The 17,668-nt window shown below is 44.1% G+C and overlaps 1 protein-coding gene across 5 annotated transcripts in view; it reads right to left on the reverse strand.

Annotated features, from left to right (window-relative positions):
- The window catches only part of rbm47 (RNA binding motif protein 47), a 39,260-nt gene that overhangs the window by 6,896 nt on the left and 14,696 nt on the right, over positions 1-17,668 (reverse strand). For 3 of the 5 annotated variants that reach the window (XM_080721269.1, XM_080721268.1, XM_080721266.1), the window contains exons 2-4: positions 2,012-2,870; positions 1,059-1,398; positions 569-592 (exon numbers count right to left, since the gene is read on the reverse strand). In XM_080721269.1, the coding sequence (XP_080577395.1) occupies positions 569-592; positions 1,059-1,398; positions 2,012-2,839 (1,192 nt within the window). In that variant the 5' untranslated portion in view covers positions 2,840-2,870. Of the gene's footprint in view, positions 1-568; positions 593-1,058; positions 1,399-2,011; positions 2,871-15,720; positions 15,800-17,668 lie in introns of those variants that run through there. The other 2 variants (XM_080721267.1, XM_080721270.1) reach the window with 2 other exon arrangements.

The raw sequence follows: 17,668 nt of genomic DNA on the forward strand, positions 1-17,668 counted from the left end.
TGCGGAGGAACACCCTATTCCTCATAGTTCAACAACCTTGCTGACAGGCACCCTTGACCAGCCTGTCGGCGTCTCTAGTGCAGCAACTGAAAGCTCCCTCCGCACCCGGATTCCCTCCTGCAAACACGGCCAATTGTGTTTGTTGGAACACCCGTCGACCACGGAGCAGTCACACCCCTGGTCTTCCCGGTGGTCGTCTCCAACGATATTCTGACAAAGCGGGGGTCTTTTCATTCTAATCTTAAAGATTGCTCCATAGATGCCAATACAAGGGGGTTCTCTCTTGAAGATGTTGACTGCAGTTTGGCATCTTGACTGAGCATTGCTCTGGTCCATGATTTTCTTTTTTGTTTTCTTTTTTTCATTCCAATTTTGAAAACGTATTAAAATATTTTAAAATGGCATGCTTGAAAGTAGCTGGCTATTGATAATAACCTGGTAGTTTAACAGGGGAAATGACAGCATAGTAGTAGAGGAAGGTGTTAGAGAAACCAAAGAGCTGGTCACATGGCAAGGAAGCTCATTATTCAGTGGAGGAATAAGTAGAAATAAGGATGTGAGAGATTACCATTGTTCTGTATCATTGGGGCTCCTTTGGAGAGAAAACCAAAACACAATGATTGTTGAAAGTCAGATAGATTTTCCTGCTACCACCCAAAGTCCATACATAATCAGTCAAAGCTAATGGGAATTTGCATTCAACAGTCCAGCACCTGGTTAACTCAGTTTTTTCATATGATAAAATAAGTGATTTTATTGCATAAATACCTCATCAAGTTAGATTTTTAAAAGCTTTCATCAAATGAAACTCATCAAGGATGAAATCATAATTAACTTATTCATCAAACCAATTTCTAAATCAAAGTGTTCCTTATTAATGGGGTGTATTCTTCATTGCCCATCCAAAATGTATTGCCTTAATGAGATTGACATCATTATTGCCAAGTCTGTTTCTAGTGTTAGCCACATTCACAAAAGTAAATGTTTGGCTTTAATAGAAACATGTTGGCTGTCTATGATACACTAATTGTACATGAATAGAAGAAAACAGTCCCAACCTTTGACGAAGTATTCTCTATTAGGTCCAATGAGGGTGCTGTATGGGTAGCCGTAGTAGGTCAGTGTGTAGGGGTCACACTGATAAACGTAGTTCTGCTGCTGAGGGGGCTCTGGAGTGGCTGCAGCAGCGCCCCCTTTAGATGCCTTTTGGTAGCGCGTGTACTGCTCCTTATCCACTGGCTTGGCTAGAGTCACCTCAATGCAGGAGCCCTCCACCTCCGTGCCGTTGAGGTGATCCATGGCCAGGACTGCGTCGTCCCGGGAGATGAAGTGAACAAAGGCGTAATCGCGGATCTTCTTCACACGCTCCACACATCCGGGATTCCACTGACTGAACACCTGTTGCACAGAGAAGAAAAATGTTTGAATGACCTTTTTTATGCTCTCCTTTTTTTTATACTAAAACAGGGGTCTTCAAAAGGGTGTCCGGGACCCTTAAGGGGTCCTCAGAGTTACCACAAGGGGTCCTCCAAATCTTTGTGTGATAGTAACTTGTTTTTTTACCCTTTCTTATATTAACCTCTTGAACCCTAGCGTCCATATTCTGAGAACTTTAGCCAAAAATAGCAGATCTACAAAGGTTTTCTTGTAGATGGCTATTTTCGGCAAAGAGCTTTGGAGGAAGAAAAGAGCAGACTAAGTACAGTGAAAGGTCAAGTTTATTAATTATTGACCGTTCAAGTGGTTAAATATCTGAAAACACACATTAACATGAATCCAAAATACACTGTTGATCGTGCTGTCAAACAATGAAACTATATCTATGAACAGGTTGTGGGGGTCCCTGCTTCATCTCTCTCTCAACTAAGGGGTCCTTGGCCTGAAAACATTGAAGACCCCTGTACTAAAACCCATGTTGTTGCCACAGAAAGTTAAAACTTTACATCATGCACACATAAATAACCAACCAACCACTGCAAACCAGTCAAACAAAGAGCCCAACCAGTCTCACCTGTCTAAGCACCTCCTCACTGGTCTCCATCATGAGATTCCTAACATAGAGAATTTTAACCGTCTCCATCACATCCTCGTCCACATCGATCTCTGGCTCGGCCCAGTCCACTGCGATCTGGTGGCCCCACAGCTGGATACGCCCCGGCATCAGCTTCCTGCGAGCCATGGCGGCCGCACGGTGGGACTCATACTCCACGAAGGCAAAGCCGCGGTTCTTCATCTTGTCTGCGGCGCTGGCATACACGATCACGTCTAGCACGCCTTCTGTCACCTTGGAGACCTCCTCCAAGATCTCCTCGCGCTTCTTGGTCTTGGGAATTCCCCCAATGAAAAGGCGGCAGTTGTCCACAGAGCAGCAGACCCCGAGCAGTCGTCCGGGCCGCACCTCATAGTTGTTGAGCTCCCGGACAGCCCGCTTGGCCTCGTGTTTCTGGGTGTACATCACAAACGCATACCCGCGGTTCTTCCCGTCAAAGTCCATCATCAGGCGCATCTCGTAGATTCGTCCTACAGACTCGAACACTGGGACCAGCTCGTCCTCATAAACATCCCGGGGAATCTTACCGACAAAGATTTCACACCCCCGTGGTGGAGACTGACTGTCCCAGCCGGGCGGGGGGCCGTATTTCCGCTGGCCATTCTCCTGGACCATACCGTATCCGGTGCGTTCCATTAGGGCCACCAGCGCAGCCTCGTTTGGAGCGCCGGCCACGCCCTCAGGGATCTGTCCATGGAGAGACTGGTGGGTGGAGCCGGCGGGGTTGGAAGTGGAGGGGGCGGAGTTGTTGCTCATGGCTGAGGAGGAGGCAGGGTCTTCGGCTGTCATTCTGACAAAACCATCCAATCAGATCTGAGGCCTGAACAACGGAAAAGGGAGAGAGAACCTTTTAAAACTCTGCTCTTTTGGCGGTGAAACAGCACTGTCAAAACTGGAATGGAACATATCGTCATTGTCGGGTGGAAACCTTGTATGTCCAAAACAGTTTGTCTTGAATGTATCATTTTAAAAATGACTTGACCTAGTGAAAACAGCAGATCGACAAGCACACAACGTTGTGTGCTTGTCGATCTGCTGTTTTCACTACTTTTGTACAACAGCCTTGTATGGTGAAGCAGGGCTTTACTTTGCGAGAAAAAAAACTGCAAATTTGAAACTTGGAGATACAAGGTTTCTGCCCAACAGAAACGATATGTATCTATATCAAAACCATCACAGTATCCGCATAAAAAATGTATTGTTGAAACTGCTGTACAGTATGTGTCCTGATTGACTAAATAATTACCAAGCAAGATGTGGCAAAAGACAGACAGTTTAAGAAGTCAAACCCACACAGCACAATAGACAACATGTCACCTGACCAAGGCCTGTCCAATGACAATACAACATCTATAAATCCTCTATCAGTGGGTTTTACTACCTTGTTTTTTTGAGTCTCAGCTCCCATCTGACCTACGACCCCTATCAAGGAGAATGAGGGGCTGTAAACCATGGAAATCACTGCTCAAGGTTCACAGAGTACAACTGGGTCACATGCTAAGGACGAGTGTGTGTGTGTGTGTGTGTGTGTGTGTGTGTGTGTGTGTGTGTGTGTGTGTGTGTGTGTGTGTGTGTGTGTGTGTGTGTGTGTGTGTGTGTGTGTGTGTGTGTGTGTGTGTGTGCGCGCGTGCGCGTGTCATGGAGGTTAGATGTGTTATGCTGAGGTTAAGCTCAATTAAGAATGTTGTGTAAAAGATGACTACATACTGTGAGCTAGCGGCAGTGCACAATAATCTACTGTTGTGCAGTAATCACTGTTACCACAAGGGGGGTGGCGGACTTTCAGTCTCTGTGTGTGCCTGCGTGCGTGAGAGAGTGTGTGTGTGTACGTGCGTGCGTGCGTGTGCGCCTGTCACTTCATTAAGGGTCACACTCCTATAGGAGGAACAGAGAACAATCAAAAATCGGATTTCAGAGCATAAACCTCTTACCCTCTAACCCATTTTCCAACACAGCTAGCTTTCAGAATGGAAAATTCCCCAACGGTTTAAATCCCCAGATCACCATGCTTTATACAACATTGGGGCAATCAAATCAATCCATCACACTAAAGCTGGCCAATAAATAAACAGTTCAGTTCAAACAGCAAACAACTCCTTGAGGGACGTGAACCGGTGTGTGCTAAGGACAAGTGTCTCTGTGTGTGTGTGTGTGTGTGTGTGTGTGTGTGTGTGTGTGTGTGTGTGTGTGTGTGTGTGTGTGTGTGTGTGTGTGTGTGTGTGTGTGTGTGTGTGTGTGTGTGTGTGTGTGTGTGCGCACATTTGTGTGCATCACAACATTTCCTACACAAGCTGGAATAGGTAAGGCTTGAGTTATATAGTTGCACGCCATCAAAAATAGAGAACTACAAACTCACGACGCAGAGCAGCGTGACGCAGCGTGACGCAGCGTGAGCTGGTAGGTCTGCTATTTCTGGTGCATCTACACGCATCTAAGTATAAATCAGGCTTACGGCCGTTTACACAGGTAAAAGACTACAAAACTGAGCAGCCATGGTAACCTGTACACTCACTTGACCTGACCCAATATCCCGCCCTCCCCCACACACACACACACACACACACACACACACACACACACACACACACACACACACACACACACACACACACACACACACACACACACACACACACTGTACACATGTACACAGGCAGGCAGGCATGCACGCACGCACGCACGCGCGCACGCACACACACACACACACACACACACACACACACACACACACACACACACACACACACACACACACACACACACACACACACACACACACACACACACACACACACACACACACACGCACGCGCACACACACACACACACACACACACACACACACACACACACACACACCTGTTCACTTGTTAGTTCACCTAAGGCTAGAGGGCTTAGAGTTACACACAAACCCACTCATACCTCATCCTCAGCTAAAATTGGTAGAATTTTAGCTGAGCTATTTCGTTAGCCCACTGGCTAATGAACAAAACAAAACAATCAAACTCATTCACAGTAACATTTGCAAGTGGCAGCATTCTAAAAAAAAGGTTAATGGGACATAATATTTTACATGTTTAGATGTGAAATTATGATTCTATTTCACATGTATCTATCTATACAGAGACACGAAAAAGAACGATTCAAGCAGAATGTATTGTCTTTTTTCCCCCCTTATGTGTTCCCTCCCTGCTTCCCTCTATTTGACGTGCTAACAGGACTCCATCTCTTATCTGCCTTATCAGGCCAGATTGATGACAAAGGGAGGACATTATCCACACTGGGAGTTCTGTTCCCTGACCAAAAGGAGCTAGGTGACGCTGCAAGGTCAACACTGTGCCATTCACTTGAGGGTAAAAGCATCAAGCAGAGGACAGGTCATTCATTAGGTTTCCTCCTCTGGAAATGTTTTCTTTTTTTGTGGGGGACATTTTCCTTTTGCTCTTGTGGTGGAGCAATTGACTTCCTGATTCTTGACCAATCAGAGATATTCTTAACTTCCTCAGTAGTGGTCAGTGTTCTGCTGAGCTTTTCCTTCTTTGGGACAGACTCAGGAAGTCACAACACTGCAGTTACGTGTAACTGCCAAAGACCCAGAGAAGAAGTGAAACACAGAGTGTGTGACCATCTCTCCCTTCCTAAGGGTTGTGAAAAAGTGTGGAACAACACTCATGTGAGGGCAAGAGATAGTATGCAGTTAACACAAGATTAAGCTAAGAACACTGTAAAAAATACTGAGTGTTAATTTAATTGTGTATAAAAATCTACCTATGATCTCCTGCGGTACCCGTAGACTACCTTTTTTAACAGGAGCAAACCTAGAGTGTACATGTGTGCGTGCGTGTCTATGTGAGTGAAACCCGAGGCAACAACAGGTCATTGATTAACCATGGCCGACACAAATCACAGCACTCATTCATATGAAGCAAAAGGGAGAGAGAGACTGAGGACAGAGCAAGTTTACAAATGACCAAAGTCTATAATTAAACAAATGTGAAACCCTAATGATCAGACTTATTTACGACTATTCAGTTATATGGAGTCCCATATATAATCCTATTTGCCAATCAAACCGATACAGGGCAATGCTTGACTAGTCATCAGGTGGAACCTTTCTTTACTCTGATCATTTTCACCCCTTCCCTGGGGTCAGACAAGAGTTCACCAGGTCAAAGTTTATGGACTGAGAGCCTTATGGTAGAGAAGGATCGCTGCAAGGTGTACTCGGGTTTCTCATCCAATCACCTGGTACACAATGAGGAAGTGATTTAAGAGGGCCACAGTGCCAAAGCTTAGGTTAAAGTGTCCTGGAGATAACTTGTTGGCGTTTATATGGGTTATAGCTACCACTGTGGAGGTTGTTCATTACATTGTGTTTATGATTGATAGAAGCGCCTGATTCTCTGTATATTAACAGCCTGTTGATAACACTGAATTGCTTTATGAGCAGGTACAAGAAAAAGAAAAAAACTTTACAGCTTTACAGTGTATCTGTGCACGTACTGCCACCGTCGTCGAATTCCACCCTATGTCCTCAAATAAGTAAATGGGGTCAAATCCGAATGCACGATTTCCTAACACCTAAAAGAAAACAGATTCAGTAGACAGAAAATAGATTGTTAATTATGAGAACACAAACTGCAGTGTGTGTGTGTGTGTGTGTGTGTGTGTGTGTGTGTGTTCCTAAGAACACAACCATTTGCAAATCTAGTTGTGAAACACAGTTTTAAGCCGTGGCCTCCCTCTGCCTTCCAACTTATTGCAGAACGCGGGGCGTGTGTGTGTGTGTGTGTGTGTGTGTGTGTGTGTGTGTGTGTGTGTGTGTGTGTGTGTGTGTGTGCGTGTGCGTGTGTGTGTGCGTGCGTGTGTGCGTGCACGTGTGCTGGCAAACAGCAAAGAACAATGCGTCTCACAGGCGGCAGCTCTATCCTGAGTGACATTGAGCCAGTGTACTTAGGAAATCAGGACCAAGGGAGCCGCCATCTTAGCAGAATGCATTATGACAACACGTGGAGGTGATTGACTCACAGAGCGTCCATCTAGCATCCCCTAATGATGACAGAGTCACACAAGCAAACATGACAGGAGCCGGACCAGGGAAAATATAACGGATTGCGAAACATTCAAAAGCCCTGACTATTTCAAAATGTCTACCCAATAATAGATAATATTACAGTGGCTGGCTGGACCAGAGCAATCCACAGGGAGTCATACTGCTATTGCAGACTAAAACTAAACTCCTGTAGAAGCTTATCTGAATGTGCCAGGGAGCCAGATGCATCGGCTTCATGTTTAAACATTACAGCATGCAGCAGAGCATGTCCTCCAGTAAACACACCAAAACAAACGCGCAGGCCATTCAATGTTTAACATATCTACCAACATTCTTCATGAGCAAAGCAGGCTGACTGTAGATTTGATCATTTCTACTGTGACTGAGAAAATGTCATCAAATTGACAAATTGGGTCCATTTGGTTACAATTGTTCACTCTCAGTTACAAAATCCTCAGTGTAAATCGTATCAATTCTAACTGTGTGTGCAAATGTAACCAGATGGACCCTTATAGGTCCATCTGGTTACATCCTACATGTGTACACTCCCAGAGGTAAATGAACAACAGAGGACGTTACTGTGGTAGTACTGTAAACAGTCCAATATACATTTAAACAAAAACGAAGACAATTATGTGAGATTTAATGCACGAGAAAGGATCGAATGAGCAGAGAGAGAGAGTAAAAGTCGATGAAAAGTTGATGAAGGAAGATGTGAGAGTGGATAAATGGGAGGATAGCTACCCCTGTGCCTTCACGGAGCTTCACTGCTTCACTGCCTTCTCTGAGAGTGTTAAGTCCACCTCCATGAGAGACAGGTACAGCAGGGCACTCAGCAAGCAAGGCCTGCCTCCTCTACGCTCTCTCTCTCTCTTACACACACACCAACACGCACACACACACACACACACACACGCGCGCGCGCGCGCGCGCACGCACATACGTGCGCCAGAGCGAAGCTGCATCTAGAGCACTAGAGCAGGTGGAGGCAGGGCTAAAACAGGTGCTTGTGTGTGTATGTGAGTGTGCACATGTGAGTGTAGAATTGGGAGGATCCCTGCCCTAAGACTGCTGAAACGAGGAGAGCCAAGAGGAGTGGGAGGATGAGGAATGAAACACACACTCACGGACGCACGCACGCACACACATACAAACACGTACACACATCAAAGCACCTGTTGCACGAACCCACGAATCTTTGACTGTAACTAATGAAGGAGGGGTTGACATTTGTGGGAAGTGAGCGAGAGAGCGGGTGGATGGGAAATGTAGTCTTCAGTGGCCCTTGTGTGTTTTCAGCTTTTAGACATGGATGGTGGGAAGGTGGGGTCTTCAGTACTGACTTTTGTGAAGAGTGGCAATCATGTCAGCACAACACTGAGATGACCATGTGTGTGTGTGTGTGTGTGTGTGTGTGTGTGTGTGTGTGTGTGTGTGTGTGTGTGTGTGTGTGTGTGTGTGTGTGTGTGTGTGTGTGTGTGTGTGTGTGTGTGTGTGTGTGTGTGTGTGTGTGTGTGCGCGTGTGTGCGTGCGTGTGTGTGAGGGAGAAGGAGATTGTGTGAGTAAGTACATAACAACGGTGGATGTGTTCCTAGCAAGGCTTCACTTAAGCAAACAACACACACCTTGCTGAGCAGTTGAGAGAGCAGAGACAGAAAATAACAGACATGGTGTCAGAGGAGGGGGAAAAAAAGAGACTGAGTCAAGTAATTTCTCACAATGCGGTTTGGAGGGAATTGGAGGGAATGTTGTGTATATACATTTTCTTTTTGTGTTCACTTTAAGAGCATTACGCAAGGGGCAAAGTCTGAGAGTGTGGTCAACAAAAAGGCAAGTTTCAGCAGCCATTGAGACCAAACCCACTCCTTAACAATTCAGTAAAGAGGCTGACTAAAATAGGAGACGGTCAAAAATGGAAGGGACATGTTTTTTTATGTGACATTCCAGGAAATATGATATGAATATTTTCATAATTATGTTGAATAATCACACTATTTATCACTTTCTTTGGAACAGAGGGAAAAAAAAGCAAAGTCTAGAGCCAAGGGAGAAATTTGTATAGAACACCTCAAATGTCACTCCATCACACATTATATTCCAGATTTTTCTGGAAGTTATAATATGTATAATATGTCGTTTTTATTGTTGCTTTATTGTTGTTATAATCATTATTATTTAGTAGTGTACAAAATGAGATGTGAAATGTTTGTGCCTCTGTGCATTTATGTATTTGCATATTTAGTCTATACATAATGTAAAGGAGGGCTTGTGGACCAGCGATCACTAAATTCACCCAATCGCACAAGGGTCAATCTGGATGATGGTTTAACTGTCAGCCATCAAGTGAGAACCAATCAGAGTGCACATATCTCTCTCTCAGGGGGCTCAGGTTTTCTGGTGGCTGCACAGCAGTGTTGTAAGCTCGTCGGGTCAACGGTTAACTGTTGAATCCAACAGGAAGGCAGGGAAGACATGAACGATAGGAAACAAAAGTGACAGCTTGTGCAGATGGAAAACACTAACTATCTTCTCATTTAATCATTGCATGTATTCACTAAATCATTGTTGAGGAACGAACACACACACACACACACACACACACACACACACACACACACACACACACACACACACACACACACACACACACACACACACACACACACACTCACACACACACACACACACACACACGTCATTTGCATTAAATTCACTTCTAAGTTAACACACGTCTGCCAGCTGAAGTGTCCTATTTTTCCTTCTTCAACATCAATTACCCCGTCACCGTGTACTGTGGTCCCTGTTAACGTCAACCCACACTGTTTGCCTGTGAAGGAAACAGTGTGTCCTCCGATACACATGGAGTTGCCAGCCGCTTCTATTCCCCTGACAGCGTGGAGTTTCACCAGGAAAGCGTGTAGCGCCTGTGGAGGTTTGGGCTGTCTTCCCCAGATCCACTCACTGCTCAACAGGCAACTCCAACGAGGAGTTGCAAGTGCTGCGACTAGGCCACAATCCCCTGCCAGCTTCTCACCCACCAACACTGCCAAATTGTGTTCACTGGAGCACCTGATTGAGCTACAGGCAACGCTATCGTGAATCAAACCTGGGGCTCTGCGTTGGAGGCCGAGTGATTTACTCTCTATGCCACCCAGATGCTGAGTCCTTAATTAATTAACTAGTAGTTAATACAGTTAATGCAGTATTATAATTATTACTATCTTGGTCCAGTTATGGCTACATCTACTGCTAGCCTGACATGGCCAGACTAATTTCACTGCGTAGATATTAGTCTGGAATCTTTGTATGAAACCTGCTTTTCCAAGGGGCGGATAAAAATATGCCTCTAGTGATAAACCTGCCCCATATTTGCATACTTGGCCTTGATTGGTCCCTCACTACTTCGGAGGAAGTGAAATCCATTCACAACTGAGCAGTGCCAGACCAAATCTGTTGAGGTCAATCTTTTCTTTTTTTTTCTTTTTTGTTTTTGCAATGGCAGATTCATCTGGTTTCTAGGCTAATCTACTGCAGCTATGTTAATCGCATCTTAAATAACCTTAGTCGTGTGGTGTTTACAGGAGGATTCACTATTCCAACTCAGATGGTACCAGGCCAGCCAAAGGCTAGTGACCACATAAACATGTGTGCAACCTCTGGAATTTGCCACCTTGACAAAATTCTACAACAAAGAGGAATAAAGGCAGCAATAAAACAACACCAGTAACCGATTAGTTTGAGAAGGATATACTTGAGTTGAGTAACGTCAGACCATTCCAGGAAGACATCCATATAGGTAAATAAGTAGCATGTCACAAGACCAGAGACCTGCTGGTTATCTCTGTGGAATGATGTGACCAGAAGACACACTGAACCTTTTCCCACCTGGTTGCTCTAATTCACCTGCTGTAATAATTGCATCAGGTGGTATGTGCAATTCATCATTTATAAAATGTCCCAGCGATGATTCTGGGAAACCTCCATAGCTTTGTTCTTTGTGAGGACATTTCTTTTTTCATCTTTGCTATGCAAACAGCAAATAGATTTGTGAATCTGGCCTGGTCCCATATTCATCGTTTCTGGTGCTTACCTTGGGGCAGGACAGGACAGATTGAGACAGTACACAGAAACATCCTTAGTGTTGAGTGTATAAATGGACCCATATGAACCCGTGGGAATAACTGGGGAAAATGCAACATGGGAATAATTCAAACTAAAAATCTTTGCTTCAAACTATTCTCACATCTGCTTACAACCATAGCTGACTTCGGATGAAATGAAACAATGAACCTGACTCAGACAAAAAGAGAAGTGAGAAATGTGGTGGTGATTTAGGACACATGATGTCCACATAGTTATCTGGCGGTTCACACAGCCCAACTGTCAACATGCTTCAACATGATCAGAGAATTGGAGAATTAAGTCAAAAGAGAACAAGGGAAGATGCTAGTTCACAACACATGTTTATTAAGTCTACCACTCTGTGCCTAGTACTTGCACTCTATGTGAGGACCTGTTTTTCTGGTGCAATATGTAGCTACACATAAGTGCATAACTTAACTACCTAACTTGTAGAAACCACATGACAAATTCCTGTATGTTTATTGCACACAGCAAATCTATCCCGATTCTGAAGGAAGTTGTCCTCAGGAGCTCTGCTACAAACCCAGCCATAGGTTGAAGGAAGTAGCATGCCACCTTTCACTACACTTTAACCACTCAGACCCCAACTTCCCCATACTGGGGGCAAACATTTGGTCTGGTTTGGCCGATCTACAAGCTCACAACCAGGGGTGTCGCACCAAATTCTGGGCCATGCATGTATAGGCCTACAAGGATTCACTGCGGGATGAACGTTCTTCATAGGGGGAGGGGGTTCAACCCATTTAGACTGGGAAAGCGTTATTACACATTATTTTGTGCTGTAACTATTGAAAAATAGCAGATGTACAAGCTCACAGCGCGGCACCGAGTGCCGCGCTGCGAGCTTGTAGATCTGATATTTTTGACAAATCTTGAACATTTGTGCAAGTCTTTGAATATTCTTCTAAGGTTTTTTGAGTGGTGGTCACACCGTCTCCATAGCGTGGCCGTGTGTGTATCCGTGTGTGTGTGTCTGTCTGTGTGTCTGTCTGTATGTAGCCTCTGGTGTATGTAGCCTGAGTACCCTGTGTGACCAGAGAGGTGCTGTTGAGTCTAGTCTGCCCTGAGCATCAACTGCAATAGCAGTGGCGGCCTGAGTGACATGCATGGATGGATGGATGGATGGCGCTCTCTCTCTCTCGCACGCAAGCAAGCACCCCCCCCCCCCCCCCCCTATTAATAATAATAATATTATTATTATTATTATTACCCATATATTTGTTTTGCTGTTGCGCAGCCTCCACGACCACCGCTCAGTTCACACGGGTGTGTTTTTTTGAAAAACATGTCAGTTTCTATGTCAGTGGTGCTCAAACATTTTCATGTGAAGGACCCCCAAAATGATATCTATTTGGCCATGGACCCCATCTCAAAATATTTAGTTCCAGGGACCCCCAGAAGCAAAATTTGAGTTACAAATGCTTGCTTAAAAATACATATATTCAAAGATTTGCACACATTTTCAAGACTTTTCAAAAATAGTAGATCTACAAGCTCGCAGTGCGGCAACGTTAGCTTGTATATTTGCTATTTTTCAATAGCTAAAGTATAAAATAATTAAGGCCCCTCCACCTTGGGCCCTAGTAACTCAGTCCCGCTTTTCCCCCCCTTGTGACACCCCTGCTCACAACGTGTCACGTAGCGACCATGTGAGCTTGTATATTGGCTAAATATAAAGTACATAGTACATTGTTTAGTTGGAACCCCAAGTCTAAAGCCACATTATTGCACTGCACAACTAGAAACTGAACAACTCTATAACCTCCCTGATCCTACTGTATGCGTGTGTCTCTCTCCCCTCTTTCCCGTCCCTTCTCCAAGCCCACCCCCACCCTCCACACTCGCCATCGGTGTACCTGTCACCCTCATTCCTCTGGTTCACTCAAGCTCAAAGGAGAGCAGAGGGGAGGGGGAGGAGGGGGTTGGAAAGAGACCCAAGGAGGGTGTAGAGTAGAGAGAGAGAGGGAACAAGAGGAGAAGGAGAAGAAGGGGAAACATGCAAGAGTGAAGAGCACAGGCAAGATGGAGAGGAGTGAAGGAGGATAAGAAAATAAGGGAGGGTATATGAAGAGTACCAAATGTTCCCTCTGATGCCGTTCGCCCTCCCCTGGTGATAGAAACCCCTTCAAAGTGAAACTGGCCTGAAGAATTCCAGGTCAGACAAAGTGCACAAATGACTGCCCACACCCCACCCCACCTACTCAGTTGAGGGGTTGATTCCACTCCATTTACTCAGAGACCCCTCCTTCCTTCAGTCAGCCCTTATTTGCTTCAAAATGTAACTAATTTATGTGGATACATCTTGGAATTTTACTCTTTCGTTTTCTGGGATGGTCCAAAAAAACAAGACATCGCCAGAGTTGTAACTTTTGTTCTTCCATCACCCAAAAGAAAATAACAGTGGTAACCAAAGAATTTACAAAATGGTTATTTACTGGTGCCTGTCTACATTTTTGTGTCAGGACAAAATGGTAGTTATTCATTTTGTAGTAACCTATAATGTAGCCTTGCCCTGTTAAATAAATCGTCTTTTACCTTCATTTAAAATCACTAACCATAATTTCCATGGTCATTCTTAATGCAAAGGGGGAGATGTACACATTGCCAACTCAAACCCAACATAACTACGTATGTAGCCTCCTGTATGACAATATAGTGTAGTCATTACCAATCATAACAGCTAGTTTAGCTTTAGCGTTAGCTGAAAGGCGCTTTGCTTCCTTTGGCAAACACATTCCTCAGCCTAATCAGTGAGCCTGCTCAAGGCCATAGCACACATTGTTTCAGACAATCACCAGCAACGTTGACAGTGTCACACTCGTGATAAAGGGTTTAGGTGGCCTGTGTGCGTGCGTGCGTGCGTGCGTGCGTGCGTGCGTGCGTGCGTGCGTGCGTGCGTGTGCGTGCGTGCGTGCGTGCGTGTGTGTGTGTCTGAGGAGGTGAAGGGATGGAGATCAAAGGTCTGAGAGTTATCTTATGTGTATTCAAAACATACATGGTATATAATAGGTTTTCTAACCTATATATTTATCTCTACATTTTCAACGTCGCCCACACACATAGCGACTGACTATCATCATCATCACCACTGGCACTGACACATGCCTACAGAGGGCCCACCTCCATGCACACATTTGTGCTCAAACAAGGACCCACCCTGTCTACAAACACAGCTAACAGAAAGTATGTGTGATCACACTCCTATATGCACACATTAATACAGAATTATGTTTCTATGGTGAAAAATGCAAACGCTGTAAGATCATCTTGAACGTTGGTCACCTGTTATTTTATTGTTCCTTATCTCTGCCAAAACAATACAGTGAGAATACAGTTTCTACTGTATCCATCCATCCATCTTCTAGGAAACTGCACAGTGTCAACCAAATACCCAAATGTGCTTCTCTCTCTTAACCACACCACACCCCTCCACGCACGCACGCACGCACGCACGCACGCACGCACGCACGCACACACGCACACACGCACACACGCACACACACACACACACACACACACACACACACACACACACACACAGAGCTCACCTTACAGGGTAAAAGTCCAATCACTATAACATCAAGAACCAGGAAGTGTACAGGTAATAAAACCACCTTCATCATTTAGTCACTGCAGCAAATGTATCCACCGCCCTACTCCTTCACTCCAACACACACACACACACACACACACACACACACACACACACACGCACACACACACACACACACACACACACACACACACACACACACACACACACACACACACACACACACACACACACACACACACACACAGACTTGAGTGAAACCTCCGGTTTCATTGGGAAGACATTAACATTTGCCTATCCATTCAGATTGTCCTGATTGGCTTAAGTACCTTTGTTCCCAATCGGCTGAAACAAAACAGTGAAACTTAGCAGCATTGTACTTTTATACTTTCATAATAATAATACACATTTGATCACAAGACATGAGGAAAACAAAAACATGGTAACAGTTTCCCCAAGGTCAGAGAATGCTAGTTTTTAGACATTTATACATTACAAATAACACATGAAATGACTAATACAGCTAGGCCTTATTCTTTAACTTCCAATAAGCACACTCTCTGCGGTCACCCCCCAACATTTGTATTAACTGGGTTGGAACAAGCGTTAATGTCACCAATCCACAGAGCCACAATTGGAATTTGAAAATGGACAGATTATTTCTTTGGACGGTTAAGGTTGCCTGTGTGTCACACTTGGTTTACATGTGGATCGGACTGACCTATTTCTACCACAAATACACTGCGGCAACAACAACACAAGCTAACGCCTTGTCCTGATACAAAATATACGCTCTGAATCAAATCACAACAGCCACCACACAGAGCAAGAGCATAAGGTTACTAAGAGCATTCTCTGTACAGACAGACACACAGGCAGACAGCAGCATGCTAAAATATGTAGGCTAACACTGTACAGTACCTGTCTCCCACAGTCAGGAGGGAGGCTTGCGGAGAGCAGCAGACCAGAGCGATTCGGCAGGTGTTTTACCGGGTTAGAAGTCACTTGAATAGTCACACACAAGCACAGACACACATACACACATACACACACACAATCTCTCTTGGTTCATTCACAGACAATCCCTCTCTTTGACCGGCAGTATTACAGTCTATACCTGCCCACCTGTGTCTATGTGTGTGACTGTAATAAGTGTGGAGGCACCTAACCTGCTTTGCTGTTTACTCAGTGCTGGGAGGAGAGGTGGGGCCATACAGAGCAGGTAACCCCCTCCTACCACTCTATTCTCTCCCAGCTGATAAGGAACAACACAGGGTGGGGGGGCCACAACAAGAGGCTGGGTTCAGTGGGTTGTACTCAACATGCTGATTGATGACAATCAGTGAAAGGATCTTGAGAAATGTTTTGTGTCTGTCTCTGTGTGTACATGATGTGAGCCTTTGTATGCATATGCTCTTGTGTGTTTGTTTGTAAACATTACCCACTTAAACCCTTTATATACAGTACTTTGTTGTATGTCAAATAGCAAAAAAGTAGATCTGATATTCTTGCTGAATGTTTGCCAATTCTTTTACCAAATGTTCATCCATTTTTACATGCCCACAATAGGGATGCTACGAGTACGATTCATATGGTTGATAATAATACTGCATACAGTATTTATTTACATAATAATAAAATATTGCATATTATTTGACCAAGGGACTCTCTGAGCAGTTTGCTATCGCAGCCTTGCACACAGTCTGTTGAGTTGGAGAAATATCTGGCTTGTACATCTGCTATTTTCATGTATGTACAGTATGTGCAATTGTGCATGTATAATTTTTTTTAGCAATTTCTCCTCCAAAAATGAAATGAAATTCTGATAAAACAACTTTATACTATACTAGAAGTTTGCGGCCCGAAAGTCTAGAGTTCAGGCCGCTGCGCAGCCCTCACCGCCATGTTGCGGCAGTGTGGTGTGTGTAATGGCCAAATATGGGTAAAAAAAAAGTTTTGAAAAAAAAAATTTTTTGAGAAAAAAAATGTTTTGAGAAAAAAAAAGTTTCTTGAGAAAAAAAAAGTGTTACTGCGATTGAGGTGAAAGAGAAAAGTGGAAAGTTGTGAGCTAACTATTAGCTATTTGGCTAACTGTTTCCGGGTCAACTTGAGGCTATTTTATACAGAGGCAAAATATGAGGGTAATAACGAATACAACTGTATACAGAGGTTTGGAAACGACATCTTGCAAAGGTGACATGGGTGTTTGAATTTTTAAGCTATATTTAGTACATATGTACAGTATTTTCTGGACTATAAGGCGCACCTGACTATAAGGCGCACTGTCAATGAATGGTCTATTTTCAAACTGTTTTCATATATAAGGCGCACCTGACTATAAGGCGCACATAATAGACGCTACCGTTGTGTTATGCATCCAACAGATGGAGCTGTGCTAAAGGGAATGTCAATGTCAATGAATGATCCATATATAAGGCGCACTGGACTATAAGGCGCACTGTAGTTTTTTGAGAAAATTAAAGGCTTTTAAGTGCGCCTTATAGTCCGGAAAATACGGTAGTACATCTTGGCCAAGTGGTTTGGTATTAAGTTAGCGATACATGACCCGGAAGTAGATCACTTACTCTTTTGTAATATAAAGATGGTTTAAAGTAGACCTAAAAGACAAATCGTAGAAGCTCATTTCAAGGTCTGATAATAATTTCCAATAGAAATGTTCAGTCTGCCATAGATCTGTGATCCTCTTTATCGAGAATTATACATGTGGAAAATATGAATTATCATTAATAGATATACCTTTATTTATCTTAATTCAGTTAAAGGTTACAGAGTTACAGGTAAAGAGTAAGGAAAAGAAAAAGTGCTGTCGTGTACAGCAATACAAGGAAAGAAAAACAAGAAGCATATT

This window comes from Nannobrachium achirus, assembly GCF_963921795.1.
Source record: "Nannobrachium achirus genome assembly, chromosome: 3".
Taxonomy (NCBI): domain Eukaryota; kingdom Metazoa; phylum Chordata; class Actinopteri; order Myctophiformes; family Myctophidae; genus Nannobrachium; species Nannobrachium achirus.